Genomic DNA, 24,196 nt, shown 5'->3' with positions numbered 1-24,196 from the left:
TTTTCTCAACTCTAGACGTGCGAGCGCCACGCGTGCAAGGCTAAACCACGTAGTTGTGTGGTATACAAGGACGGGATCAGCTGCACGACATGCCAGAACATGGGACGCAAGTGTCCTCGCTTGCAAGCGTTCTTGCTTGATTACGTTGCGGTCCATCTCGGTGTGTCTTCCAGAACGGCTCTCGATTTGTATGGTAGGTACGTTCGAAGGCAGCCAGAACCATCCAAGCATCATGATGCTGGTCAGAACGGAGGAAGCGTGACCGGTGAGGAGGACTCCGACTCCGATTCTTCGGAGGACTTCACTGAGGAGTTGTTATCGGATAACCTGGACGTCTTGGAGCTCACGAGTGATGACGAGGGTCATAGTGCGGATGAGAGAATCAAGAAGCGAAGGGAGGACAACGAACTCGTCAATTTGCAGGCTGCAGCAGCTGCTGCTGCTCAACTTTCCACGGTGAAGAAAAGGATAGACGAATTGGAAGCGCGTCTTGCTCAAACGAAGAAGGAGAACGCTGAACTCTTGGAGAGGGAAAAGAGATATGCTTTGAAAGCTGTAGCCGCTGAAAATCAACGTCCGCAACCGCCATCTCAAGAGGTGGTGCAGAAGGCGCTAGAGGCGGAGTTGCTGAAACGGAAAGAAGCTTATAGGAAAGATCTGCTGGAGGAGTGGGATCGGGTGCATCAACGAGAATCAGGGCGATTGCACGAAAGTGAGTTTGCCACTTTACTCGTTATTCCTCTGTCGATCGTCGTTAAACCCACCGCACAGATAATGACGATATGGGGGCATCGACATGCATCGTAGTACCTAGAAGTTCAGTTGCCCTTCACACAGCTATCACCGGCTTCGTGGAAGCCATGGGTCTTGATGAGACCACATCTCGGGTGCTCGACCTACTCCAATGGGTTACCGAGATCTCCAATGTGGTACATGAAATGGATACAGAGAGGAAGACGTTGGATCTTGCATGCCCAAACGGTGCTCCTCAAAAACGTGCAATCAATGGCGAAAACGTCGAAACGTTGGGGAAACGCCGGCGGGTCGAAGAACACGAGCAGGCGGAAATTGCGATGTAATTCTTGAATCTATATCTTTTTTTGACCGTAACTTGCTGCTTTGTTGGCGTAATATTTGTAGAGACCTTTTGGCAGTCTTGATCCCACAAGGAGTGTTTTGCTTGGAGGTGAACGATAAATGTGCAAGGAAGGCATGGCTAGGGGAAAGTCACTGTGAAATCCTAGTCTTCCTTTCCACTCAAAGAGGATAAGCATTAGCTGATGATAGTACGGCGGAGTATATAAGCGTTTAGATTTTCGAAAAAATACACCTCGCATCCGCACCTGATTCTCGTGGCCACTTTGAGAGCGAGTGGTAAGTTTATTTCTCGAGTTCGCAAATCAGCACCATCAAGATGTAATCCATCCAAAATCCTAGGAGTTCTTCTAACATAGCTTTCCTTCAATTTCTTGTTATCGCTAAGTCCCAAGGCCTAAGTTCTATACTTAGTACCTGCAACCCAACTGCAACCCCTCTTCCATTTTTGGCTGGACAGAGCGTGACGCGTTGGTGACTGGTCATAAGTTGGTCACAAGCTAAGCGCTCTCATTGATGTTATCGCTGATTAGAGCCACACTCTTCTGGTCTACCCTGCTCCTCTTCCCGTAATGGACGTACCCGGCGTGACTAGCGAGCAAGCGCAAACGAATCAGGGGACAACAAAGGAACTTGAGGAAGACCACAATGACCTCTTATCGCTAAGTGAGAAACGTTTCCAGTCCGACGTAGTCTAGGGAGCTGACCGAACTGTCCCTATTCAAAAGCATTCGGTACCATATCATTTCTACAATTTTCATTAAACACGATAATTGACAATAAGAATCACCCAGCTATAAATTTATGGGGGGATGAAACACGAGGGCAGCAAGTTACACTCTGGAAGGGCAACGACATACGTTCACAGACCGAGTTCTGCGTCCCCTCTAAGGACACAACCATAGAGGTAATCGATTTTTGTCTGGATATATTTTTCAAGATTAACCGAATAGTGAAACAGGGTACGGATATCAAGACGATTTTAAACCGCTTGAACGGAACCAACGCGCTTCCTTCGAAGTCAGAAATTCAGGTTTTCGACGCATACCGGAAAACTTGCCGAGACAAAGCGGCGATCGTGAATTCAGAATGTGAAGAGCTACAATCGGAGATTCTGGGGCTCTGTGAAAAGCTTGCAAAACTGGGTTGCAAGCGAAAACAGTATCTGGATCAAGCCGCGTTCTATTCTTCTTTTCATGCCCCGATTCGACGTCTACCTCCAGAATTACTGGCTGAAATATTTGCTTATACCCTACCAGATAATCGAATCCCAGACCACAGGCTTTCGCCTATGCTCCTATGCCAAGTATCTACCTCCTGGCGCCAAGTAGCCCTGACGCATCCAGAGCTGTGGGATGGTATACAATCTCCCCTCGCTGTACCGCGCCTTGAGAGCGCAATTTCGCCTCCAGAAGCGTTCGCAAAGGTTATGGAAATGTGGTTCGCGCGCTCCCACTCGCGTTTGATTTCCCTATCACTGTGCTTTCGACAATGGCGTCTTCTGCACACGCAATCATTTGCGCCCTGCATTGCAAACACCATCCTTCGTTATACCCACAGGTTTAAAGATCTTGCGGTGGCTGTGGTGACAAGAGAAGAATTCGATTCTTTGATTAGTATTCCCCACGACCAGTTCAAAGCCCTCGAAACACTATCCTTGTGCATCCAACATCCGTCGGAATATGATTGGCCAGCCGAAAATCCAATCAAGGTGTTTCAATCTTCTCCCCTCCGCAAGGTTTCTTTGGATATCAACCCGCCAGAACTTTCTTCGCGCATTCTCCTTCCTTGGGGTCAACTGACTCACCTAGACATTCTAGATAGTCATCGAATGTTGTCCATTACGGATTGGAGGGGCGTGATGCAACGCTGCACAAGCCTCACCGAAGCGTCTTTCTCTGTCGAAGGGCCCGCAGAGGAGGGCGTTGATCCAGGGATTCAACTTGGAACAACTACGAATTTCGATCATCTTAGGTCATTACTTCTGGTGGTTTACGCTCCTGGGGATCTAGGCAGCCTCTTTCGAGGTTTTTATGTTCCAACGCTGGAGCATCTCCACCTCTTCACGAGTTTCGCTTTTCATTGGGAACCTCTTCCCCTCGGTTGCCCCATAAACACATCTACACTTCGAACTCTCACTCTGTCCGGGATCACTATCCCCTCGGAAAGCCTCTTCGCGGTCTTGCGCAGTGCAGATCGATTGGAAATCTTGAAACTTAGCCTCGAAGAACAAAGCAACGTATTACCTGGCCAAACCAACATCATGTTTCTCTTAGTCGAAGCATTGACCATCACTTCCGATGTCTTGATAGACGACCCCATTCTTCTTCCACATCTGCAAACCCTCCTGACATTTCATGCGAACTTGGAACATTCTCCCTCTCCAGCGCTATACGCTTCCATGATCAAATCCCGAACCACTTATCCGAGCCTTGATTCTATGGACGCTCCCAAAGTCGATGTCCAGGAGTTGAAGCTTGTCCTGTGTTTTAAATCGCACACTGTGGATGTTCATGAGCTGACGCCGAACATATTGCGGGCGTTCGATCCTCCCGAGTTTGCGCAACGTGTGTTAGAAATCAAGGTCGTCCCCCGAGGCGAAAGATTTTGAAAGACGCGGCAGCCCTTACGGTGGATTTCAGGATGGCTAGGAGTGTTCTCAGTGCCTCTCAGCTTGAAGCGGCATATGTATATATAGATAACATAGGCGGGAGACATAGAATGTACTACCTACAACATAATTAATGAGCATCACTATCCAGCCTCCGGCGCTTCGCCCACTCCTCTCCGTTCTCCTCATTGAAGTTTGCCAATCGTTTGGGCATAGTTGATCCATTAGTATACATGACACTCGAGATTTTGTGATCCTTATCCACCTCTTTGACAGCGTGCGAGAACTCGGTTATCCACTGCAAGAGATCAAGCACACGCGAGGTACCCTCCTCCGCAGCCATGGTCTCTAAAAAGCCCCTGACAGCCATGTGTAATCCGAGGGACGTTCGTGGGATGGTGATCGTTGCGGTTGAACAGGAATCGACGACCGGCGTCAGTCGATCTAAGATACGATTAGATACGAAGTAGAAGGAAGAAGAATAAACCAACTGACCTCTTCGAAGGCGCTCTACTTCATCTTGATGTAATCGATCCCACTCTTCCATCACCTCTTTCCGGTAGATCTCCTTCCGCTTGAGTAGCTCCGCTTCAATGAGCTTCGTCATCTCGTCTAGTGAAGGTTGGGGTGGTGGTTGGCTCGCCGCGGCTATCGCTTTCAATGTGTACGCCTTTTCCCTCTGAAGCATCCCATTGCGTTCCTTCTTCAGCTTGGAGAGGTCTGCTTCGAGCTGATGGACATGCTTCGTGGCGATTTGAAGTTGGGAGGCGGCGGCTGCGGCTGCAGCAGCTGCAGGCGAATCTTTGTCTTGGATCGATTTGGCGGATGAGGGAGGGAGAGATTTAGTCGTGGTCGTAGTCGCTGGGGTGCCTTTGGAACGGTTTGTTGCTGGTGTACCCTTCGAGCGGGCTTTTGTTGTAGCTCGATAGTCACTCCCGTCGCTCGGTTCGTCCTCCTCTTCGCTAAGTGACTCCAACGAACTCTGATCCAACAAATCGCTGTCGTCGTCGCCTCCACTTTCCTGAGCTCGCTGCTTTTCCGCTTCCTCCGCCAGCCTATGCTTCTCCTTTTGCACCCCACGCCGCTCCCTCGCATAACGTTCGTACAGATCCAGTGCGGTCTTAGAGGACACACCGAGATGGACAGAGACGTAATCCAACAGGAATGCCTGTAACCGCGGACACTTGACACGGCTGCTACGACACACGCCACAGCTAATACCATCTGTGTGCCTTGTACAAGTTTGCGGTTTCGACTTGCATGAGTGTCGGTCGCAAGTCTAACGAGGTCAGCATGGTTTAGGCGAGTTGTATCGAGTCTTACTGGATGAAGTTTTACAAAAGCAAGACAGGCTTTCCTGTCATTTTTGCCTTGTTTCCAGAATCCGAGGAATCTCTTGACATACTTTTCGTCGTATTGGGGCTTGTTGGGCTGCTTCGCTTGAGTGGTGGCACTAGTTGCCTTGGGTTTGGGCAGCGTGCATGAACGGCGGGCTGACAATGACATGTTTTATCTAAATTGAAGCTATAGTGAGCTCCCTGCAACAATTAGGAGCCGAGGAGCTTGACGTAAAAAAATAGTAACGGGTGTGATGAATGTAGGGATGACAATTCGAAAAGCCGGAAAGAAAGCTGACGGGGGCCGATGACAAATATATGCAAATAGCTCACGTGCTGAGGCGCCGATAAAGGCGCTGAAGTGGCAGGTCGCATGCAGTCTTTGATTTGACGGCAGTACTAGGTTTTTCTGCACCGTCAAATTGAATTACCCATAAATAGCATTAACGATTTCAGTAGTTATACGTAATGGCCTCTAAAAGACGATTCTGAATTCAAACACGCCTATTTTTCTTCGACAATTCAGTGACTGGAGATCGAATGGGACAGGTGACATCAAGTTTCCTTAGAAGATAATATGTAAGGCAACGCTTGAAAGGAAGAAAATGGTATAACGATAACTGACCGCTTGGTGGTAAATTGGTTACTCATCAATCGCGATCAAAACCAATTCAGAATAGCGAGAAAGTACCTATATTCACGGGTAGTATACGTACATCTGTTCTAGATCCTTGAGAGATACACAAAGTGTCCACGATGAGATTAAACAAATCAATGGCCAAGTAATATCGAGGCAATTGTCATCTGCGTGGTCCACGGCGCCGAGGTCCTGATTCATTTAGAAATTAACCATAGCTCATCAATGGGGACAACAAGCGTTAATACGCACCTCTGGCAACTCTTACAGAATTGTCGTTATTCGAATCACTCGTGGTAGTGATAGTCGTATTGCCCGAATTCGTGCTAGTCGTCATCTGCGAATCGTTGCGCGTAACGTGATTGCCATGTACTTGCGTGAAGGTCGCCGTTGCAATGGGCGTCGAAACCAAAGGGAGTCCAAAAAACACCGGTGGGGTTTGGGAGGAGGGTGACGGGATCATAGAGGACGTCTGAATGGCGAGGGCCGTTGGGTCCTCCATCCTCCCTTTCTCCGCCTCTCGTTCGCGTTTTGCTTCATCAGCGTGTTTGCGCATTTCATTGAGCATCTCAGCTTGTTGTTCAGCCATTTGGACCATCGTTTCGTGAATGCTGATGGTGTTTTGGAACTATCGTCAATGCGTTTTCAGGAGGCACCTTTAGTTTTACTAAGTCACGACGAACCTCAAAGAGCGCCATCGCTACATTCAGCCTCTCACGGTACTCTTGTATCTTCCCTAGATCCCCCTTACTTAAGACGATGCGAAGGAGTTTTCCTCGTTTGAGCTGAGCCTCTACGAATAGACTGATGGATTGAAGGGTTCTATGCGTGGGTGTGGATCATTGTGAGCGATCTCGCAGAATGATGCAGCGCTCACCCACTCAGCTCAACAAGGCACTCCCGCATATGTTGCGATAAGTCCTTGCCACTTTTTACACTCTTATCGTAAGCGCAGTTGATGTTGTACACGACACCGCAAACATCAGCACCGAGCCGACGAAAGTTTTCTTTGTTCTCCCTTACTGCCTATGCGATCGTGTTAGGTAACGCACTGTCCGGCCATAGATACATCTAAGTCGCACCTGAACGGTGGTGAGGATAACCAGCGCAGTTCCAGAAGCAACCTTCAGAAATGGGTCCGGGGAAGCAGCAGCAGCTTGCGTGAGTGTGGTCAAGATGAGATTTCCGGCATGAAGGGTTGTGTCCAGCCAGCTGGCCGCTTCCGCTGGAGGGACAAATGTACTCGTTGACGACACTGATTCCTTCGATTCATTGGGTTCTTTAGTTTGGAGGGTCATGGTGGAAGCCAAGTTGAGAGGCGTTTTGGACGCCGTCATAATGGCGGAAAATCGGATCACAATTGCCACATCATGGGCTGGGTTCGGGACTTCGCCATCATAGGATCGCCTCGAGGCGTCCACCAAGGGCAACTGACATCTCCACTTACGTCAATCTCAATGAGGTTTCGTCAAACATTTGCAAATGGGATGGTCGGGCCTCTATTATAATTAACTCCGGTCCGACGCTTTCTCTCGCGTATGTAGTAGCACACTAGCAGGCCAGCCTCCTGGGGTGTAGTCGTCTCACTTCATACCCTTCCGACCTGAACTGAGAGCGGCACTAATCAGGACTGATAGCCAGAGACTAATATTGACGGGAAAGGAGACAATGTAATATCTTTATAGCAGGATGGAATCAGACAGATCTTGCAGGCGTGTTGGGACAGACAATTACGAAGAAGGGTGGTGCACACCTCGAAGTTCATCTACTTTTGCGGTCCACAGAAGCAATCCTGCCAACAGCCTCGGGTAAGTTTCACATGTCTGATTCGATGAGAAAGATTGTGGGGAGGGTGGTATAAGAATCGTTGCGTGGCAGGTGATTCATGATTCTCGTCCCATCGACGATGGTAGGTGGAACAACGGTGGACTTCCGCCTAGATATACAACTGAGAAGAAGTGCATCGGTACGCCTTGGAACAGCACGCAGAGCTGATTGAGCAGTCGAGGGTGATGAAGAAGGGGAAGGAGAGGGAGAAGGAACTGAAGGAGGAGGCGCTGGATCAGTTTTTCCGGGCTATAGCTGGGTATGCTTCCTCGACTTCCTCCCGATTACATCCATCTGACCATGGCTCCTCGTAGCCGTGACACGGAGCAGCTGATGTTCATCGCACAACCCGTTGAATCTGGGTCACACATCCCCATCGTTGGGCCCCCTTCAGAGAGTGGTGGCCCATCCTACGGGCAGAGTTATCTTGGGAGTATACCGATTACGAATGGGAACGGACGGTCGTGACGGTATTGGTGCGGGCACCCAGGGGTACAATGGGCTCTTCGCCCGACTTCTCCCTCAGCAGATGGATGGACGGAACTCCGCTACGAGACAGTGTTTTCTTCACAGAGGGTAAGATACTGAATGTCGAGGATGAGTTCGGGAAAGACGGAGGTTACGCATGACGACACACCCCATTTCCAGCCGCCAAACATACTGGCGGTCCAACCCTTGTGGGGAGTTGACTTGAAACAATGGTGGATCCGGAAAGGTTGAGCGAGGCTCGTTGGAATCGTACCGGGTGACCTTCATCTCAGATGGCTTCACTTGAAAGACTATTAGCTAGATTTCTATCAGCACGAACGATGGGTAACTCACGTTAGACGGTTTCACTCTCCGCTGGTCTTGAAGGGTGACCGCTCATAAGAGACGGAAACTAGTTTCACGAAAAGTTAAGAAGTTGAGAATGAAAATTTATGGGACGAAAGACAACGTACTAAGCACGCAAGCCGTCCCACAGTTCGACAAATCGTGTCATCTAGTCAGGGGATGCTGCACGCATGGTTTGCACGGGTTCCGAGTCCCAGCGCCATTGATTGCCTTCCAGGTTCCTCGACCCATCTCCGAGTCATTGGGGTTGATCTCGACGAGACAAGACTTCTCCGCCTGTTGGGAGATGAGTGAAGAGGGAAAACGAATCTGATTCTTGTCGCTTCGCAGCCAAAGAACGGGAATACTTTGAGATTGGCCCTTGGACAAGTTCGAAGACGAAGAGAAAATGTGACGTGTGATCGATACGTCTAGTCATGTGATCGAGGTCGGCTACCTTACGTAAGTATGTACGTAACATCGCTCCCCAGAAACATGGGCCTAACCCCCTGGACTTCCTCACTTTTGACTGTAAAAAAATCGAATTTAAATATATGGATCATTGTGTAAGTTACCCAGTCATGCCATTAGCGATGTTTATAATCATCTCTTGGACATTTTCATGACATTCACTTGGGTTTATGGAAATGTCCAGAAGTGAAGTTTAAAATATAGGTAAGTAAAGTTGAATTAAAGTGAATGTCCTGTAACAAAACAGTCAACGTGGATGAACTTGTAAGGAATATCGTCAAAAATCGTTATTACCCCAGGTTCAATCCTGAGAGTACTACAACAGAAGCTAAAATTATCGCAACCCTCAATGAACGTCCAAGTTCTTGAACGTTCAACTGAGATCCGCTGCTTTGACCTACACCTGTTGAAGTTGCGGAAGGTCTGACAGTCAATTGGGGTTGGGTACTTGTAGACGGAGATGTTGCTGATGCTGATGCCTGCCGTAATTTCTTCGCCGCGAACCCAACACCAAAAGTGACTGAACCATTGGCTTGGTCTGCGAAGAATTGTCTACATAATGATCGTGGTTAGATCGCGGTTAGAGGGTACGAATGGGTGGACACACGTGTAAACGTTGCGCATGAACGGCGCTCCAACCCTGCCAACAAGCTGCGCTCCACCGCTGACAACTCCAATGCAGCTGCCGTCGGCTTGCTTGACGATAGTATCACGTTCGTTGATTGTAAAGGGTGTACCAGAAAATGTGAGCGTGATCGGAAACTTAGACGTGCACGGGATCGACCAATGGGCGTTGGAGATGGCTTGACTACCTGGAACGCCGGCGTAGAGTTGGGTGGCCGCGTCCGAGGTGATCTGGATGTCAGAGTCTGTACCATAATCGGTGAAAGTGAGAAGCTCGCGAATATATACCGTCGAGGTAAGATGTCACGTACGATACATATCGACACTGGCAAGCATACCGGCCATGCTTTGGCTGACCCCGTTCGCTATATACGTGAGATTGTCGAATGCAATGGACCACGAAGTGGGACTGTTTGCGGGCACCATCGTATTGGTGAAGTCTCCGGTAAATCTGCAATATACGAGTGAGAAGTGATGACGCGTAGTGCTGAATGAATGGTGGCTAATAATTACACTGTTGGATCCACTGCCCCCATCATCAAAATGCCGTCTGGAACAGGATCATCGAAATGATTCAGCTCAATACCACAGACGGCGTGTGAAAAGTTGGAGCTGATTGTACGGCGTCAGGACTCAAGAAACCGGCGTGAACTTGAAAGGTAACGCACGGTAAGAATGTACCGATGAGAGATGTATTTGGAGGTGCATCACTTGGTGAGCCGAGGCCATAACCCAAAACGCCACGTGCACCAATAGGGTACAAGTCGTTCGTCACCGCAGAGTTCGTCAAAATGACTGAAAGAACAGGAAAAGTGTTTGTGTGAAAAAAATTTACATATGACGTACTCGATGCATTGTAGCTGAAGGCAGAAGCTGCCGTTGCAGACTGGAGAGTACATGTCTCGCCTGCGTATATTCCTTGCACAGATCCTCCTGAAATGGTCTGAGTTGACGCAGTTCCGACGCCTGCCGTATAACTCGTTGAGATGGATGGGTGATAGCTACCTCGGGGAGGTATCAACTGTTTGGTTGAACTAAAATTGCACCTCGCTTTTACTCACAAGGACTGGTCGCTGACGCCTGTCGGAGGAGATGCTACTGCGATGAAATTTTGAGAAAGAGAGGGAGACATCTGTATCGTTTGCGGAGGATTTCCTGTCCCGTGGTATCGAGTAAGCGCAACGGAGGCCTACGTCGTCTATAGACTTGAAACTGACCCATAAGAACAGGTGTCTGTACTGCTGTCAGTAACAGGGAAAGAAATCCGAAGAAAGTTGGACAAAGCTAACCAGGTAGGACACATCGTTCTTGTTCGTTAAACGCACTCCAATAGGACCATCACCCGCTCGTCTTGCAAAGCCCAATGAGCCATCGATGACTTCGACCATGATACTGGCATGAACAACCGTAATAAGCGCAAGAAGCCTGGCGGACAGAGCGAAGTTTGAAAGCATCGTCATGGTGGAGAGAATGACAAGCAATTCCAACCTCCACTAAATATCAAGTCCATGATCATCGTGGTGCTCAACAGCGGAGGCCCGCTTTCCACTGGGTTGGGTCAGAAGCGGTCAGTCTTGGCGTTTGATCCAGGTCCCTTCCAAGCACAATCCAAGCAGCTTCCAGGTGCCTCCGCCGCAAAGCACCAGAAACAAGAAACAGATCATCCATCGTCAGGATAGGTCAGGATGCACCGCCGATCCTATGAACGTTCGAAGTCTTGAGACTCTCCAAGAATAAGTAAGTAGGCCGAAGCATTCTGTAGGGTTTCCGTTCAAGGGTACCGTGACGTACAGCTTCAACTTGTTCAAGTGATCGAGCAAGAGAATCGCTCGGTTCCACCCGATGATCCGAAAGCCTTATCTCGTGTTCTATTTTTGGAACGACAGCCTCCCAAAACGTGCAAGGCACTGTAGAGCGCTGTGACCTGTTGAGGCTCAAGCACTCGAGGTCAAGGTGGAAGTAGTGAGGCAGTGTTTCGCACCAAGTGTTGGATTTCTTCCTTCCCCTCTGTCACACCTGATGTGGGGAGCGCTGACCCTCTCAACACTACTGTTGGTCCTTGTGCCATCTCTAGCGGGCGCAGCAACATGTGCAACGGGATTCAATTGGGTGCGTTGGCTCGACATTAAGAAGGTTACAACAGACTGACCAGCTATAGACTTACAATTCTCAAGGCCAGAGTCCTTGTGATGTCGCTGCTTCGCTTCTTGGCGTTTGCGTGCCCGCCGGAGGTGGCCTTTCCTCTACCGCTGCTTGACCAACCATAACTCTCCTGCCGTCAGATCCCTTGCCTCAGTTACCCCCTGGATATTATTACATTGGGCCAACACTACAATCCCGCAATGAATGTACTTGCAGTTCGGTGTACTTTTCTATGCTGAGCGCATGTGCTGTTTGCCAGACCCGTGAAACTCTCCGGTACGTTTCTTGTTGGAATCTACACATCGCCCTTGACCACCAGCGCCTTTCTTAGATGGTCGACCTATGCGACCAATTGCAGCACCGTTTACGTGCAGACCTTCCCCGATCCTCTTCCCACTGGGGTGCGCGTACCCCATTATGCCTACTTGGATGTTACTGTACGAATGCACCCTCACGCCGATTACGACGGTTGAATAATCTTACCAAACAGAACGTAGATGGTTTCGACGCTTCTGTAGCGCAAGCAGCTGGTATGTTAAATTTTATTCCTTAGGGTCCCGAAACTCAATTCCCTCTCTTCTTTAGGAGGCACCGAATCTGTCAGTGTCCCCTCCGCGACTACCGTTGCCCCAGGCAGCTCTTCTACTGGTAACCAAAACTCTGGGAAGAAAACGAATGCTGGCGCTATAGCTGGTGGGGTGGTTGGGGGGGTTGCTGTCCTTGGCATTATTGTATGCGTGGTGGTTTGGTTCCTACTTCGCCAACGCGATAACCCTTCGGCTGTCCTATCTCAAGATATGACTCTGGTGAGTTACGCGAGCTCAATAAAGACGCAGCAGCAACCATACGTGAGCCAAAATGTTTGGCTATCCTTTATGACTTGTTGACCTTTTCGTAGAATCCTTACCCAAACACGGCCCTAGAAAGCCACTCACCTCTTGAGCATCAACCATTTGTGAGCCAAAATGGTTGGCTATCCTTTATGACTTGTTAACCTTTTCGTAGAATCTGTACCCAAACAGGGCCACAGGAAGCCACTCACCCCCTATGCATCAACCATATGTGAGCCGAAATATTTGGCTATCCTTTGTGACTTCAAGTTGACCTTTTCGTAGAATCCTTACCCAAACACGGCACCAGGAAGCCACTCGTCCCCTACGACTTTATACCAGCAACCTTTCGACTCTAGATCCGCTGTCAATGCTGTTCTGCAGATGTGAATGAGTCATCTGCCAACCCTCTGTTCCAATCCAGTTATGTAGGGTTACTTACGCGCGCATGTCCATTGTCCAACTTGGGTGCCTCAAGAAAACGTCCGGTTGGCGTGCTTTCTCAGAATAATAGTCATCGGGTTCCTTTTTTGTTCCCCATGAGTGCTAAGTCCTTCACGCCATATTTTGTGCCGACATATTTTGTCATTTTCAGTCGGTCGTCTACGAACTCTGGAGTGTCGAAAACGATTCTTAGCAATCAGGTTCTCACGTATTCCAGTCGGAAGGACCTGCCTTTGGAAGTTATTAGCGTAATCTATAAGTAGTCAATGTAGCGTGTGGGGGTGCAGACCTGGATGAACGGAGTCTCAAACCCGCTCCTTGCCAAGCTTGTTCAAGTTGTTGGTTTTGGGTGGCAGAATAAATGGGATCCGGAAACCGTCCGGGAGTTCAAATTTTCGTAGAGTTTGTAGAGTCACGCATGACCGCCAAACGTGACCCACACGCTACACGTCGTTGAACTCGTTTCCCCAACGTTTCCCCACCCACCCCTACATCATCTCTGCTGTGCGATGTCGCTCACTACTGCGGCTCCGAGCATCATCCAACTCTATGGCTTGGCCAAATTGATATTGTTCTAACTCTGTCCCGCTTAGTACAGTCGCCGCCACTCCCTTCAACCGGACATCAACCGCGTCAGAGCCCTTTGAACCGTCATCGACAGTGGACGCCTTTGCCCAATTGCCATCTTTTGGCAAGCTGCTCAAGTCTCGCTGTGTTAAGGCACCATCCACCCAAGTTGCTGCGGGGTCACGTAGCAACAAGATGTCCTCAAAACATGTTGTGAGAAAGACCCTCATCTGTTTCTTCAAAAATGGTGAGTCGTCGCCCCGGACAACCCCACTCGCCCCCTTTCGCAGGAGCCTTTACGTATTATGGCTACCAGCCTTTCCGTCTCTTTTGCCTGATGCTCCTACGCCTTCAGCTCTTGGCAACACCCCGCCCTCGAAAGAATTGCTTGCTGCTTTCGTTTCTGGGGCTTTTCCTGGTTGTTCCAAGGGCAGTTGGTGGATGTTCTGCATTGTAAAATTCTACATTGTTGTAGGTACGAAATATAAATGTATAGTTATGGCTAATTGAGGGATTGTAACACCAGCCACGCTCGGCACTGCTAGACGCGCTTTGCTTGACGCGTCATCTGGAAGTCATGTGATGGATTGATCAAAATCACCTGACTCTACAAACTCCATGGACTCTATGGAGTTTCTGGAGAGTTTTCAAATCCCGTTCACGATGGTCACGTGAATCACTTTCTGCCAACCTTGTCCCAACCAACGCACAACAGATGTTGTCGAGAACAGACGACGAAATGGACGTGGATGAGGAGTTCGCTGAGGGCGTAACCGACGAAGACAGCGACGGCTCGGAACCAAGTTCAGAAGAAGACGCCGAAGGCGAGGATGACGAAGAGAACGAGGACGATGCACCCAACCCCGAAGAAACGTACGCCGAGAAGGAGATTGAAGGAGATTTCGAGTGCGCGTTTCTTTATAACTCATACTTCTGCTGATCAGTGCAATCGCAGTCGTCTCGTACAGAACATACGACTCCGGGACACGTCTTCAAACAACGGCGCGAGCGGCAGCGGATTGACAAAGGATTGGGATTTCAGCATCGAGGAGAAAGAGGCCGAGTTTCGCGATGACCTCAGGGAAGCCTCAGGTATTGGCCGGAAACGCAAACGGGCGAGTGAGCTTGCATACACTCGTTTTTTTGCTAATACCCCCACAGAAAGGCCGAACGACGGGGCCAGTTCTCTCTCAACAAGTTCGCGCCCTTATTGGTGATGGGAATCAGGCGTATGTGGACAGCAACCTACCTGAAGCAGTCCGGATCATGCAAGAGGTCATACGCATTGAACCGCGCGCGGCGGGTGCTTGGTCTGTCCTTGCACAATGTTATGAAGATATGGAACAAGGGAAGAAGGCGCTTCAGCTTAGGATCATGGCGGCTCACCTTCGACACGATGCGGATGAGTGGGATCGATTGGCGAGGCAGTCGAGGGAACATGGGTATAATCAACAGGCGTTATACTGCTATCGAAAAGTATACAGTCTTGACCCGACAAATGTCGACGCGTTGTGGGATCGAGCATCGTTGGCAAAGGAGATCGGGGACTTTCGAACGGTAATTTCGTTCACACTCATTTAATTACTACATTAACTTTGCCTTCAGGCCCGCAACGCATTCACAGCAATCCTGAAACAGTTTCCACACGACCTGACGGTTCTCCGCGAACTCCACGCCATCCTCGTCGAGCTCTCCGAACTCCCAACTTGTGCCGACCTCCTCCAAACCGCTTTCGAACACTACCAACGCATCTACCCCACCCCTTCCGAGAGCATCTTCACCAAACTTGACTTGCTCCTCCTAGCCGACTTGTACAATGCTCTTGGGGAACACGAAAAAGCAGCCCAGACGATTAGGCGCGGAACTCGTTGGTTGCAAGGGAGAGCCGAGCAGCGGTATTGGGATTTGTGCGAGGATGATAGGGAGTATGATATGGATGGGTGGCCGGGGAGAAGTGTGATTGGGGAGGGAGGTGGGATACAGGCTGGGAGGTTTGAGTTGGACGCGAATGCGCGTCATCGGTTGGCGGTTGCGAGGATTAAGATGGGCGAGATCGAGGAGGGAAAGGTGAATTTGGTTCTCTTGGTTGTGGGAGATGCTGATTTTTGTTGGTTAGCTCCATGCGAATGCGGTCTTGGCACAAGATATTCTTGATTACGCAGTCCTCTTTGCTGAGATTGCAGATGCATACTTTGAGAGGGAGATGTGTGCAGAGGCGAAGCCTATCTACGAGCTCCTTGGTGCTGACCCTGCGGTATGTGACTCCCAATACGTCTTTTTAAAAATATGGCACTCATCGCAACTGAAGACAAGCAGTATTTATATTCTCATACAAACAGCCGCATGCATGAAGATGCTCGAAGAACTTCGTGAAGCTGCAGAAGTCTACGAACACAGTATGACTTTCTTACTTGACAGCTAACTAGCACGCTGACTGACACGTATCAAGTCCGACAGGCTGATCCTACGCACAACGACGCCAAAATGAAGCTTGCCGAGATTTATGAGATCCTAGGTGAACCTCGACGGGCTTTAGAGCTAGTATATGAAGGTATGCAGTCGTCCTTCTCTCCCATCTCATCCGCGATTCAACGCCTCCCAGTTATCGACTCCCGCAAAAAGCGCGCAAAAGCACCGGCGACCCAATTTGAAGATGACCCCACCACAGCCTCTCTCTTCGCCGAAGAACGTATTACCAGGTCCAAAGCTAACGCTATCCGTGTCCAGAACCGACTAACGCACCTGCAGCTGAGGGAGCTGGAGGCGGCCAAGGAGAAAGAGGTGATGCAGGGGTATCGGAAAATAAGGGAGCTGTGGGCGGGGATGATGGGCGGGGATGAGGAGTGTGAGAGGGAGTGGATGGTCGATGCGGAGAAGCTTGTTGATATGTTTAGGGAGACGAGGAATTTGTTTTTGACCAGTCGGGTGGGTTGGCCTTTTCTCTTTTGCTTTGGGTTTGGCGAGGGGCTGATCCTGTTGGCGGGGCGTAGAGTAACCCGTTCAAGGGGATGTTTCCGAGGAGTCATAGGAAGAAACAGAAGGTCGAGACAGAGGCTGATGAAGATCGGATGGCGTCGAGGTTGCAGCTTGACTTGGGTTGGTTGTTGCTTCAATTGTGGTCTGGTGTCGGGTTGAGGCTAACGTTGATCTTTTTAGAACGTGATAGCATGTCGAGGAAGGTGACCAAGGGAGACGCGCAAATCGGCAAAGTGGATGTATTTAGAGGGATCTCATTCGATGACTGGTTGAAGTTGTTCATGCAGGTTTGTTCGGATTCTCTCTTACCTTGTTGTGCTCTTTGGTTGATACTGGGGACCAGTATTGCTTTATTCTTACTCGACGAGGTCAATACGACGTCGCAGATGAAATCCTTCGACATATCATGGTCTCAAACGCATATCAAGCTCGTGAGCGACAGGACTCTATTCGACTGGCAATCATCAGTGAGCATCCCTCCCTTTGGCTCTTCGTACTGTCTGAGCTCATATGTTTCTGCCTGTAGCTTGTGGTCTGGCCGCGGGCCAACACTTCGCTGTCGTTGAACAAGCACGCAAACTCATCACCATACACCAATTCAACAACGAGCCACTCCGAATCCTCATGGCTTGCCTATCAAGTGGCCTCCGCCCCACAGATTCTTTCATCACTTCCACACTTCAAAAGCATCTGTTTAGAGAAATGAAGTTGGCGGATACGGCTGTGAAGAGCCCAGAAGTGCCCAAGTGGAATCCATTGAACAAGCGGTATGCACCCACTGCACAGAGCAGGAAAGCGGAGGATGGGGCTGAGGATGATGGGGATGATGGAGTGCCAGACCAGGGTGGTGATCAGGAGACTGGAGCGACAGCTACGGCTGGGAGCCTCAATCTCCCTGAGATACCGACGAAGCATAACCCGGTTATTGTGGCTATCTATGGCCAGATTTGCATTGCTGCGAAGAGCTATCAGAGTGCCATTTGTGAGTTCCCCCTTTCGTGTGCGTATATGCTGCTTCTTCCTGACGTTGTGGATAGTCTATCTGTTGCATGCATACGATTATTGCCCTGATGATCCGATGATATGCTTGTGCTTGGCCATAGCTTCCATTGGTAGGGCGATGCAGCGTCAGTCAGATAACCGACATCATCTTGTTACACAGGTGGTTCTGTCCGCTCTGAGCAGGATTATGGGACTAATGATCTGTTCCTTTATAGGCGATGGCGTTCCTAACGCAGTATCGCAGTCTCCGAGGAAGTGGCATGCAGAGTGTCCCGGAAGTGGAATACAACTTTGCCAGGACTTTCCATCAGCTTGGTCCGTCTCATCCTCCTGTCGTTGTGCGCCTTCCTTGTTAATCCTATCCAGGACTCTACTCCTACGCGGTCAAGCATTACGAAAATGTTCTTGAACTGGCGGAGAAGAACAATGTACGCCTCTGCTACCCTCCCTCTACCTCTCTTCAATGACTGTATCGTAACAGGACGACCTCTTTGCCAAAGAGGCGGCATACAACCTATCCCTGATCTTTGTCTTCACTGGCGCCACTCACCTGGCGAATGCTTTGTATCGTCGATGGCTCTCAATATGATCAGAAGAAGAAGAAACAAATGAAAAGTAAAGTATCAGCTCTATGTAACCGAATAGTTGTGTATGGTCTGTTTATTCTTGCTGCAACCCGTCAACTCACGTTAACTGAGCCTTTCCAGATCATGCCCTTAATTCCAAGCCAAGGGAGTGTCCTTGTCAAGGGGTACGAACTGGGCATTGAATTGGAATGGGCAGACAGCCTTTGCACGGTGATTTGAAATACGAGGTGTGAGGATGCAAACACGAGGTAGGAGGAGATAGGTCCGAGTCGTCTTCTTTCGCCAGGTCCCCGGAACTAAAATTGATAATCAGCCATGCCTCGACGCTTGAACGTGAAAAAAATTGAAAGTACATTCGTCGCCATCAATAGAAGAGAACGTGACAGACGTACTACGTACGAGCTACATGAAATAACCCAAAACACCTGTAAGCCAGCGCCCTCTCTTCCGCACTCATAGGATACTTCTCCATGACATCTTTGTACGCCTCCGTGCCCAACCTCTGCATCGACTTGAGCCGATGGAGCTGCAACACTTCAACAGGCTCCCTTTTCTTGACTCGAACATGGAAGATTGTGTCGAAGGAAGGACTCAACGGCGAAACTGGTGAGCTGCACGTATCGCCATTATCTTGCAGGTCTACGACGGCGATATCCTGAAATGCTTGCTTCGCCACGCCCTTTACAGCTCTGTTGAAACCGTCGTCCACCCTCTCAGTCAGTGCTTTCAACGACTATCCTCAAATTCCGTTCACGCTCCACTGGCGTCATAAAATCAACATAGGTAATGTTTGGGGTTCGGGAGCCGGGTATATCATGGGCCTTGCTGGAAGATGCCATCCTGGCGACCTGGCTCTCGGCCTCAGTAAGGCTAGCCACGCTGGATTTCTTGCGCAAGAACAAGGAGATGGTGCGGGGAATAAGCTTTCCATTCTTTTTTGGGCGAATGGGATTGTGAGTAACATTTGAGTCGGGAATGGGATTGGCGCTGACATTGACCAGGCGTGTGTTGTCGGGGAGTGTAGCGAAGGAGAGACAGCGGGGGACTTTGGGGGCGCTGGTGTAGGTTTATTCTGGTGGTCGTGGATGCGGCATGGGTGCGATCAGCATCTATCATTGTGACTTTGTGGGTGTTGAAGGGCGAAATTAAAGAATAATGAGTTGAATGGGGTCGGCGAAAAAGGAGACGAAAATATCAAGTTCTGTACGCGTGCAGTCATTGAACGCTGTTGTCGCTTGAGTAAGAGATTGGATGTAGTGGGGATTCTACTGGGCGCTTTTCATTCCCTTTGTGCATGTTTTGAACGTATCACTGAGGGCATGCATGTAGCATTCATGTTGAGGGCCGTCATCGCCAGGAGCGAGCTCAACCAATTTGGAAAACAATTGGTAAATGCTCGTAAACTCAATTTTACCTAATACCGAGTTTTGACCGAGTGCGTGCATAATTAGAAAAAGTCCCTAGAGTCCCGACCAATGAGCTTGCATTGAGCGCAATTTTGTTGAAACAGCGGGAGCCCTGGACCAGAAGTTGTCCTCGAGAGAGGATGGGCGAGCTGACGGAGAGGACAATGTTACACACGTAAGTACCAAGTAAGTACTCAAACTTCTTATACGGATGACGTCATGTCAAAATTTACGTCACGCCCTGACCTTGGCTTGGTATGAACCGTCATATATTGATAAACCATTTGAGTCTTCCAACGCGACAGTTGTCATGTGCCTATCTCGCTGGCGTAAGTTTACATCCATATCCTATCTTCTGTACCACTACTTATTGTTGAAATGTAGCAATCCCAGGCTAGGTGCACTGTCCGCAACATCATGATCCTACCACTGGCCTCAAAGCGGCCAATACCTGCCTATCCTGAGTGAATTGGCCTCCAGGAGCTGAGGAGCCAAATATGCGTCTTGGGGATGCGTGGTACACAAGGGACATACGATGAGTTTCGTCAGACAGCACATCATTACCTGGGCTAACTGAGGTACTTCGGATGACCCGATAGCACTCTGTAGGAACTACAACGAATACTAGTGGCAGTATTGAACGCCGTTCCGATTCTGATTCTATGTGAGCAGCATTTCCAATTCCATGTCTAACATAGGTGCCCTCAGTTTCACTCCCTTTGGTGTCGCGAATTCATTGTTCGACGATATAGTCACCCGACTAGTATACCTTTCGGTGCCGACATTGGTCCGTTGGCGTTTGGGTTTCTCAAGCATGCGTATTCTCCAACCCACGTGGAAAACGCGAAACAGCGATTGGGTCGTACAGGGGCTCTCCGTCTCTGATTTGCGCTGCGTCTCGTGGTGATTTTGGGAGTAGTCTTGCGATCTGCGCCCTTTCAAACAAGCGCTATCCTTGTAAAGTTGTAATGGATATAGCCTATATCCATTATTTTGGAATAGAAAACGGCTTCCGGCTGCACTATCCCTTCCCCTTGACACGTATCAGGCATGTGCCAACAACTGCTTTGAAAAGCGTACTCTCTTCCTTCCATTTCGTGTAAGAAGCCACTGCAGCTTCAAAGTCGCCTCCAGCAACCAGGCTCGTCTGTCAACGCCGCCTTCCTCTCTGAACTTGCCTCGAATGTCATTGCTGTCAGCGCAGGAGGGCCTGACGAATTGCTATTCCCATGCTTGCCACTCCGATCTGCTACTACTATTCTTGAATGATGTATACCGCCGGTTATGGTGTCCAGCAGGCTTCAAGCTTAGCGTTTGATAACCGACAATGGGGTTTTGAGAACATTTTTGCGGCCAAGTTGTCGAGGCTCTCTCAGCTCCAAGGTCTTCACGCTGTTGAACAATGCGTGGCACTTGTGCGGACAGCAGCGGAGTTCAACCCCGCCCCCCTCTCACCCCCTTCCTCTTATAAAGCTTGGGGAACAGTGGGGAACTCAGTATTAGCCGGAATGAGTGGATCCTGCCAGGATTCGCCTGACTTGTGATCTGGTTCTCTTACTCAGCACTGGCCGGCCCTTTACTCTGATTGGACCCGAGTATGTATGTAGAGGCACTCCTGAGTTTGAGCCACAAGGCGGGTGAATCAAGCTGACTGACTGGAATGATCATGGGCCTTGCTTCCCTATACAAATTCTCTCCTCTACGTCCACAGGGCGCTCGTGAAGCTGTATATCCCTGCTCCGAACCGTATCCCACTCCCAATCCAACCCCACAGTGGTTAAAAATCCAGGCGACGTTGTACTTCTCCCCTCCGCATTTGCATTTTGGAGCTGCTGCAAGACGTAATACCGTTGCTGAAGAATCAGAAGCATCACTCGATTCCCGAAGATGGAATGGACAACACGCGTTGGGCTATTGGACGCCTGTTAGTGGGGGAGGTGGTACGAATAGTTGTCATTGTGTTCCGTACTAGATTAGAACAGTTCGGAATCCTCCCACCTGCAATACATGGTGAGTGGATTGCGTTTTGAGGAAAAGGAAATTGATTGACATACGGAGGGGATGCATATTAGCAGTATGTTTGCTACGCTAAGCGCTGGTGAAGGGCGCGGAAAGAATTTTGAACAGGGGAGAAAAAGTCACTAAGTGCGGCACTTACAAACCATGCAAAGGCAATACAAAATTCCTGTCAGGGTAGTGAACGTCGAGTCGGCCGAGTGAAAAATCTCAAAGATACGAACCACTGTTGTAAAGTTGCCGTACCCACACGGAGCTAGCTCGTTTTACTACGGGAAAGCAGGTTAAGGTTGTAACGTAACAAAAGGTGGGGGGCTTACAAAAATGGTATGCCCTGATTACCGTCAATGCCCCGATTGCTGATCCAATTTTTATTAAGTGAGAACTGAAATATGACTTTGCGTACTTGACTCCACCATGACAACAAATACGAAAACCAAAAGAATGAGCGTTGGAGATTGCAGTGGTATGTATCCTATCGGCGTTGTTTCGACTGACAAAAGCGTCAGAGGGAGAGGAATTGAGGGAGGTAAACGACTTACTGGTGACAGTTTTAATCTGATAGGTCGTAATACATATGGCAAATATCACAGCTATCTGAAGCTTCTCATCAGTGGCGCGAACCAGTGGGGGGGGGGTTGACTTCACCGATAAAACTGCCCCAAGAACCACCATCACCCACCGTCGCCTCCCCCACATTCCGCAGGTCCTCAGACTTATAATTACTAAACGAGGAAAGATGAGGTACGAGGCGTAAATAGCATTGAGGAGGGAAGTACTTTGGGAAGATAACAGCCCAACCGCGATTGTGGCTGCCAGTGCGGCGCCTGTGAGGAATGGAGCTGTGTAATTGGGGGGAGCTAGCGACGAACCAAGTGCAACACCATAGAGTCTAATACACGCCTATTATGGGCGTAAATGTATTTTGGGCTCAGTCAAAGGTCAATGGTCATTCTAAAAACGAACCTCGGAGGAAACAGCCCAAATTTTAACTGCACAGAGTCGATCAAATACCTTTGCAAGGTTAGAGAGGGATAGATAGTCTTACTGTAGAGTAGAATGAACTGGTCAACGAATGCGAGATACCGATTTAAGTAGAAGAGAACAAGGCCCAGCGACCACGGGCATGACCATGCATAGGATATCTGTTGCAACTTATCAGTGAGCAGGTACTGGGTGTGGGGGCTTAATGACCTCTTCATTCAATGTGGAAAGATAATCACACGTCTGGAATGGTTGAATAAATGTACACTTCCTTCGAACGCGTTGACTCACCAACGTTGTTATCCCAGCCAACAACAGGCAATTATCAACGAAGGTTTGGGAGAAAATTTGAGAAAGATTTGGGATATCCTGATAGATTGATCAGCTCGAGAAACGGTTAGAATTGAATGAAAGGGCTACCTGCGCCATGAAAGAAGAAGACGGCTCCGGGATATTTGCTGGTTGTGATTGTCGAGGTGCCGGTGAGCACCATCTGGGGAGGGGAACACCTGGCGAAGGTCGGAGTGGCTATAAGTAGGTGGAGATAATATTATACCGAAGGCCCTAACCTCTAATTCCCATCAAGGTTCGCCAATGGGCCTCAAGTTTTCACACGTACTTAAGGAACCGCGAGCCCATTCCAAAAATAAGATTCTTCATTCGCGTTACATACGCAGAGGAACCTATATCAAGCGTAACTGAAAAGTAAGACAGCGGAGAAAGACCAGCTTTACCTTTAGACACCATCCCCGCTTCGAATTCAACATGGCAAACGCTGTATCGCCTGGTACTTTTTCGCGCCAGGGACTGCAGATTGGTTAGACCCTGGGATCACTCCCCATGGAGTAAATTCAAAATCAAGTCATGGAGAATTTTGAATTGGGACGTTGAAAGTTGAAACCTCTGTATCTCGTTGTCAACCATAATTAGCAATTTTTTGATATTGTGGAGCGAAATCACCAACCAGGCACCCTTTGTCTCTTTTGTGAGCATACGGCCGCCGGTAAATTCTCGGGTCCTCAACTGTGGTAGCAATGAGAATCTTGCGATATCACTTGAAGGAAATGAGGTAAGAACGCAGGTGCAATTGGATTCATCGTAGGGGATTTGTGATGATGAGCAGCGTTACAAATTTACTGAAAATTTGGGGTCAAAAGTCATTGATCTAAAAAAAGTCGTAAGAATGACGAAATAAACCGAGAGGACTTACTATAGACGTGACACGAAGGGATGGTGGAAGTAAATCCAGGTCCACGGGGCAGGGAGGCGAAAAAATGTCGCATAAAATTCTATGGAATGAACGTCCCCCCGAAGCCCGACCAAAGTCCGACATCACGAGAGCCTCCGAATCCCAGAGCAGACTTTCCTTCACATGCGTGATGCCCGAATCTGCACCGCAGCCTGGCCACCTCCGCTCTAGTGATTCAGAATCTTTCCGTGGGCTTTGATTACATTCGATGCCTTTTCGAGGGTTTTCAGGTTCACGACCAAAAACAAAATGGGCTTCGAAAATGGCGGCATCTGAGACTGATAGATAACATCAGCAACGATCTACTGGAGAGGAAACTCTGTTTCTCGTCTGCCACGCTTACTTACATTCTTCTCTGCTCCGTACCAAGGATGCAAGGCAGTGCGCAGTCAAAAAGACGATGACATACAAATTTACTTTTAGGCGCCTTTGCCAAACAGAAGTCCGTTTACGTAAGTCGGAATCCGCGTTACCCCCTCATCTCCTCAATCGAAAAGTCCGAGCTTCTACTAGAGAGGGTGATCAAGCGAAGGAATACTTACCGGCGAATAAGTGCAAAAGGTAATGCCATGAGTTCT

At 49.2% G+C, this 24,196-nt stretch overlaps 9 protein-coding genes across 9 annotated transcripts; 6 read left to right on the top strand and 3 right to left on the bottom strand.

Annotated features, from left to right (window-relative positions):
- Window positions 1-99: 99 nt before the first annotated feature.
- LACBIDRAFT_297941 (uncharacterized protein) lies at window positions 100-1,270 on the top strand (the record flags this gene model as incomplete). Its single annotated transcript, XM_001881538.1, has 3 exons — window positions 100-712; window positions 772-1,075; window positions 1,141-1,270. The coding sequence occupies 3 exons, from the start codon at window positions 100-102 to the stop codon at window positions 1,268-1,270; spliced, it is 1,047 nt and encodes a 348-aa protein (XP_001881573.1).
- Window positions 1,271-1,667: 397 nt separating this feature from the next.
- LACBIDRAFT_327488 (uncharacterized protein) lies at window positions 1,668-3,706 on the top strand (the record flags this gene model as incomplete). Its single annotated transcript, XM_001881537.1, has 2 exons — window positions 1,668-1,761; window positions 1,890-3,706. The coding sequence occupies 2 exons, from the start codon at window positions 1,668-1,670 to the stop codon at window positions 3,704-3,706; spliced, it is 1,911 nt and encodes a 636-aa protein (XP_001881572.1).
- A 250-nt stretch (window positions 3,707-3,956) lies between these two features.
- Window positions 3,957-7,445, bottom strand: LACBIDRAFT_294448 (uncharacterized protein; the record flags this gene model as incomplete). Its single annotated transcript, XM_001881383.1, has 11 exons — window positions 3,957-4,150; window positions 4,257-4,874; window positions 5,030-5,199; window positions 5,377-5,399; window positions 5,760-5,872; window positions 5,933-6,308; window positions 6,364-6,502; window positions 6,558-6,706; window positions 6,763-7,117; window positions 7,275-7,300; window positions 7,434-7,445. 7 exons carry the CDS (start codon window positions 7,443-7,445, stop codon window positions 5,844-5,846), a joined length of 1,086 nt encoding a protein of 361 aa, XP_001881418.1. The 3' UTR covers window positions 3,957-4,150; window positions 4,257-4,874; window positions 5,030-5,199; window positions 5,377-5,399; window positions 5,760-5,843.
- Window positions 7,446-7,640: 195 nt separating this feature from the next.
- On the top strand, window positions 7,641-7,990 carry LACBIDRAFT_297938 (uncharacterized protein). The gene is made up of 2 exons (XM_001881536.1): window positions 7,641-7,766; window positions 7,822-7,990. The coding sequence occupies exons 1-2, from the start codon at window positions 7,693-7,695 to the stop codon at window positions 7,973-7,975; spliced, it is 228 nt and encodes a 75-aa protein (XP_001881571.1). The 5' UTR covers window positions 7,641-7,692; the 3' UTR covers window positions 7,976-7,990.
- Window positions 7,991-9,081: 1,091 nt separating this feature from the next.
- LbPR_A4 (aspartic peptidase A1) lies at window positions 9,082-10,875 on the bottom strand (the record flags this gene model as incomplete). Its single annotated transcript, XM_001881382.1, has 10 exons — window positions 9,082-9,188; window positions 9,220-9,329; window positions 9,399-9,660; window positions 9,727-9,866; window positions 9,929-10,027; window positions 10,084-10,210; window positions 10,262-10,416; window positions 10,477-10,570; window positions 10,633-10,648; window positions 10,705-10,875. 10 exons carry the CDS (start codon window positions 10,873-10,875, stop codon window positions 9,082-9,084), a joined length of 1,281 nt encoding a protein of 426 aa, XP_001881417.1.
- A 512-nt stretch (window positions 10,876-11,387) lies between these two features.
- Window positions 11,388-12,923, top strand: LACBIDRAFT_294447 (uncharacterized protein). The gene is made up of 9 exons (XM_001881535.1): window positions 11,388-11,524; window positions 11,574-11,646; window positions 11,698-11,833; window positions 11,889-11,994; window positions 12,048-12,087; window positions 12,143-12,405; window positions 12,456-12,512; window positions 12,563-12,619; window positions 12,673-12,923. Exons 1-9 carry the CDS (start codon window positions 11,435-11,437, stop codon window positions 12,775-12,777), a joined length of 927 nt encoding a protein of 308 aa, XP_001881570.1. The 5' UTR covers window positions 11,388-11,434; the 3' UTR covers window positions 12,778-12,923.
- A 1,190-nt stretch (window positions 12,924-14,113) lies between these two features.
- LACBIDRAFT_297936 (uncharacterized protein) lies at window positions 14,114-17,965 on the top strand (the record flags this gene model as incomplete). Its single annotated transcript, XM_001881534.1, has 15 exons — window positions 14,114-14,304; window positions 14,354-14,513; window positions 14,560-14,955; window positions 15,004-15,465; window positions 15,515-15,652; window positions 15,707-15,794; window positions 15,848-15,949; window positions 16,001-16,498; window positions 16,555-16,661; window positions 16,718-16,841; window positions 16,901-17,356; window positions 17,412-17,536; window positions 17,592-17,691; window positions 17,743-17,804; window positions 17,858-17,965. The coding sequence occupies 15 exons, from the start codon at window positions 14,114-14,116 to the stop codon at window positions 17,963-17,965; spliced, it is 3,117 nt and encodes a 1,038-aa protein (XP_001881569.1).
- A 468-nt stretch (window positions 17,966-18,433) lies between these two features.
- LACBIDRAFT_327483 (uncharacterized protein) lies at window positions 18,434-20,254 on the top strand (the record flags this gene model as incomplete). The annotated part of the gene is made up of 9 exons (XM_001881533.1): window positions 18,434-18,569; window positions 18,651-18,679; window positions 18,747-18,916; window positions 19,102-19,166; window positions 19,474-19,544; window positions 19,675-19,698; window positions 19,754-19,833; window positions 19,998-20,033; window positions 20,068-20,254. 9 exons carry the CDS (start codon window positions 18,434-18,436, stop codon window positions 20,252-20,254), a joined length of 798 nt encoding a protein of 265 aa, XP_001881568.1.
- Window positions 20,255-21,860: 1,606 nt separating this feature from the next.
- Window positions 21,861-24,189, bottom strand: LACBIDRAFT_327482 (uncharacterized protein; the record flags this gene model as incomplete). The annotated part of the gene is made up of 11 exons (XM_001881381.1): window positions 21,861-21,878; window positions 21,928-21,943; window positions 22,068-22,245; window positions 22,434-22,530; window positions 22,661-22,738; window positions 22,790-22,897; window positions 23,043-23,052; window positions 23,334-23,392; window positions 23,580-23,896; window positions 23,966-23,973; window positions 24,161-24,189. 11 exons carry the CDS (start codon window positions 24,187-24,189, stop codon window positions 21,861-21,863), a joined length of 918 nt encoding a protein of 305 aa, XP_001881416.1.
- Window positions 24,190-24,196: the final 7 nt, after the last annotated feature.

The sequence above is a fragment of the Laccaria bicolor genome, genomic scaffold, assembly GCF_000143565.1.
Source record: "Laccaria bicolor S238N-H82 LACBIscaffold_13 genomic scaffold, whole genome shotgun sequence".
Classification (NCBI taxonomy): Eukaryota; Fungi; Basidiomycota; class Agaricomycetes; order Agaricales; family Hydnangiaceae; genus Laccaria; species Laccaria bicolor.
This window is presented reverse-complemented; position numbering and strand designations above follow the sequence as displayed.